Source organism: Penaeus monodon, chromosome 33, assembly GCF_015228065.2.
Source record: "Penaeus monodon isolate SGIC_2016 chromosome 33, NSTDA_Pmon_1, whole genome shotgun sequence".
In the NCBI taxonomy this organism is placed as follows: domain Eukaryota; kingdom Metazoa; phylum Arthropoda; class Malacostraca; order Decapoda; family Penaeidae; genus Penaeus; species Penaeus monodon.
In genome coordinates, this window is record NC_051418.1 from 23646659 (window position 1) to 23650877 (window position 4219).

Genomic DNA, 4219 nt, shown 5'->3' on the forward strand with positions numbered 1-4219 from the left:
GATACATGCCTGCTACTTGTCTACACTTGGTTGTCATCCCTAACAGCACTCCATTAATGGTGTATAAACCTCCTCTATATATTCTGGCTAGATTTAGTTTACCTCTCTGAAAAGTTACTGTCAAATAAACCAGTCCAAGTTCAATCTAGCCAGAATATATGTGGTGGAGATTTTTGCTGGCCAATCCTGGTGCAATAACAAGAATGGAGGCTGAGGCAGTCACCTGACAATATGGACTTCCTTATTGCATGCAGAATGGATGACTTTTATTACATTCTAGTTGCACTAAACAGTTTCATCTTATTTTGTATCATACATCCTCATAAAGTCTTCCAACACTGGTTGAAAACATTTGTTTTATCATATTTTTCATATTTTTTTTTATTTTAGAGAAAAGTTCCACCTGGGTTCAAAGGCCTTGGAACTTTTCCCCAATATGGTGGTTTAGACAGCCCAAGTAGGTTAAAATAGTGAGTCTTCCACAAATCACTTTATTCATGTGGCTTTGGATAGTACATATCCTTGATATATATGGAAAAGTCCTGTTTAGAAAGTCACTGCAAGATGATTTGTAGGATTTCTCTAGCTTCCTACTAAGAAAACATATACTACATAAGTAAATGAAGTTGTGTCTATAAAACATGTATTTTGAAAATTTAATACTACTTTGAATATGTACCATTCAATGTAAATGTGATTATCAATGTAGGTTAATACAGTGTTACAACTGTTACTATCACTTTTGCACATAGCATAATTCCAATAATATGAGATAATACTGAGATTTCTGTTCCACTTAAATTACAAAGTTTTAAGAAAAAAAAAAGTATCTAATTCTAATCTCCTCTCATATCTTCTCAATAAAAGAAAGACCTCACATTTATCCCAATATCCCAATGTTAGCAATGCATCTCCTCCCTGGATAAGCACGTCCGATAAATTAATAGAATACACATTCCTCATCATTAGCATACATTCAGAACGAAAAACTCGAACGAAAATTATTAACTAATAGGAGAAGTTAAGCGTTTATACATTTATTTCATCGTCATTCGTGAGTCACAGTCAGGCAGTCTCGCAACCGCTCTCTCCTCTCTCACCTTGAGAATTGGCGTAAGATACTCGGCGACCCCTAAGGCTTTCCCCTTGACAGTATTGATCACGTTCTGCATGTTGTCAAGGCTTGAGAGTAATAATTGCCGCTTTTATCGGAAGTATACGTCAAGAGAGTTGAACGCCTTCTCCCTCTCCGTCTATCGGCAACAACACTGACAGCTGACAATTAGAGGGATGGTGTGTGTAAGGTTCTATATTTATTTTTTTCAGCTTGTTTGGCAACCCAGGTAGCTTCTATCGACATTTTACTAGATCTTTGGTATGGTTTCAGTTTAAAATACTTTTCTTGTGCGAGAGGTATATCTTGTAATGAGTCATGCACTAAAATTTGTACGAACGCTCCTTGTGTAGTCCGAAACGAATTATTTTATCTCTTCCATGGTCATATTTTTTTTGATATTATAGACTAAAATGATGGTCAAAGTTGAAACAAAAAGTTTTTTACAAATAAGATAAGAGAATATAGGTAATCAAAAGTAACTGAGCAGACCGCAGTGTTCAACAAGAGGAAGCCTAAGTCACAATCGCCGCAAACGAACAAGTGACATAAAGGAGTTGCAATGGCAGGTAAACAAAGCAGAAAAAATCCCAAATTTACCATAGAAGACGCCTTTGAGGAGGATGCTGACGATGCCATCCGACTCTACGGTGCCACGAATGAGCGTTCGCCCTTCAAACCCAAGGATCGTGACGGAATAATGGGCGTGGATGATGTTTCCGTGAATATGGATGACAGTGTTCTTGGAAGCAAAGGCTTTCTCACGGTGCCTGATGTGGATGTAAGTATTTGTGTGGATGAGTTCTCTCTGTGTGTTTCTTTTCCTTCCTCGTTTTCTCACTGTCTTTCTCTTTCATTCTTTCTTCCTTAATTTTTTTCTTTTCTACTTTCTTTTTTTATTTCTTTTTTCTACTTGTGGTTTTTTTCTCCTTCTTTTTTCTCAGTCCCTCTCTTTTTTCGTTCCTTTTTTCTCTCATTTTCATGCATAAATCTTAAACAAAGACCCAGTATTGAATCTTGATTAAATATGAAAAATTGAGATTGCTTTTGTCATGTTGCAGACAAAATTTGAAGGTCAAAAACTTTTTTTCTGTAATTAACATAGAAAATCTTACCATGTTGTGTTTATTACTGTTGGCAGTGATCTTTGACTTTAAATGGGCTCAGCTTTTTTCCTCGTTCCCGTGATACTTCTTGAAAAATATATAATCAGTTACAATTTGATTATCTCATTAGTACCTTTGTACCTAATTAGCCCTCTTTGAGTGTCTATTGCTAATTTGTCACTTCACTGCAGTGTCCAGAGAGGAAAAGTTGATCGAGCTCTCATCTTAGAATACTCCGATTTGTTTGATAGTTTAGGTGTTTGTATATTTAGTGTTAAGCAATAATTCAAGTAATTTTCATGGAAATCCATTGAATTTGTTATTGATGGACTCCTCATAATGTCTAGCAAGTATTTATGAGGGTTTATGAGTGGTGTCACAACTCATCTTAGATGGATGCTCTGTATGACTTGCTGATCACTCATTCCCGAGTTATATGGATTTATGGTATATTTAATCATTCATGATATCCTTATCTATTAATTCTGTTGACTATTCCTGCTGCTTTTGGTCAGTAAATATCTATAAGAATCTAGTCATTGCAAATTTTATGGGTTTTAAGATGGAGATGTGGAACTGTCTCAAGGCCCATACTGCCAAAACATAACATGGCTGAGGTTTGTTGGCTTTTACACATATGCCATGACGTTTTCACAGCTACAGAGGACAGGTCAATCACATTGTGTTACTGTAATGCATGAATTAAATTTTATCCTGTTCTTTATATGGTACCCATATGCCCATATATCAAATTCCCATTGGGCATTGCCTGAGGGAGAACGTAGTGGGTAATGTTCTGATTAGCAGTTGTTTTGTATGAAAGGGGCAATATTAAGTACATTGATAATTTGCCTGCTATCCCTGGGAGATGGCATTCACCAAAAAAATTGCACTGTCTTACTGCTGCTGCAAACCTGTTAGTAACCTGAACTCTAGTTTACATGATCAGTCTCCTTGTGGTCCAGCTGCTTCATGAATTTTCCATTATGGCCATTGTAACCAAATGAGGGTTTTTTTTGAAGTATTTTACATTACAAAAAGGGGAAATTTACTGAAGTTCATGGGAGTAGCCAAAAAACTTTTTAATTTTAACTGCAATCCAATCTATTAATTTTTAAAAAAAAATGAGGCTTGGCAAAAAAATGGGAAAAAAAAATCCCTGTTTTTTTTCCCTGGAGGTTATGCCTTCAGAGTTGGGCCTGTGCATTAGCTACTTTTCCTGGGAGTTGGGCCCAAAGTTGGCCAACCCCAAATTTCTTCAAGAGGCATTTGGGTTTTAAGGACGAAGCTAGGACTGAAAAAACACCTTGAAGCTTTTCTGATGGGCCCATGGCTAAGGGAATTTGTAAAGCTCTAAATGAGTTTTTTCCGAAGAAGGTCCTGTATCAATGTGGCCCTCAAAACAAAATTGGTGTTGTTTACTGCTGTGAATGAACTGTTGGTTGTCCTGAGGGGCCACAAAATTTTCACATATGGCCAATTATGTGGCTTGTGTAGTCAAAGTCCCTCAAGGTGAGTCATGCTACCAACCATCAGTATGAATTATTGCACTATGCAGGATATATTTTTTGATTAGAGGAATCAGGGTCTCTGTGTCTGGCTAGTTGGCAGAACATTTTCTTTTTGTGTGGATGTTCAATTTGAAAAAACTTCATCACATTCTGGTGTTCAAGTTTAGTGAAATAACTAGGAAGTTTATATTTGTTTTGACAATACAGAAGACATGTATTCAGTTAATTTCAATAGATTTTAGTTTACTATTTCATTGTTTTAGCATGAGTACAATGCATAAAAAGATATATTTTTTGTCTACAAAGTTGATATTTTTCAGGCTATTTCACGTGACAGTGATTCTCTCATACCGGGCGATGCAAGCAGCTTCTCAGAATCTCCAAGATGGTGGTTCCTCCACCCTAAAGTTCGGGAAAAGTGGACTCTTGTGGCTGGAGCCTTCACTCTCCTCATCTTGGGACTAAGTGAGTTATGTCTGTAGTACTGC

The 4219-nt window shown here is 36.6% G+C and overlaps 2 protein-coding genes across 2 annotated transcripts in view; one reads left to right on the forward strand and one right to left on the reverse strand.

The window, feature by feature from the left end:
• The window catches only part of LOC119594170 (ubiquitin-like-conjugating enzyme ATG3), a gene marked incomplete at its 3' end in the record, with an annotated part of 4078 nt that extends 2796 nt beyond the window's left edge, over positions 1-1282 (reverse strand). The window contains 1 exon segment of the mRNA XM_037943241.1: positions 1101-1282. Within this exon segment, the coding sequence (XP_037799169.1) occupies positions 1101-1172 (72 nt within the window).
• Positions 1283-1524: 242 nt separating this feature from the next.
• LOC119594169 (transmembrane protein 134-like) overlaps positions 1525-4219 on the forward strand; it is a 3499-nt gene continuing 804 nt past the window's right edge. The window contains exons 1-2 of the mRNA XM_037943240.1: positions 1525-1895; positions 4052-4196. Of these exons, the coding sequence (XP_037799168.1) occupies positions 1677-1895; positions 4052-4196 (364 nt within the window). The 5' untranslated portion in view covers positions 1525-1676. The remainder of the gene's footprint in view (positions 1896-4051; positions 4197-4219) is intronic.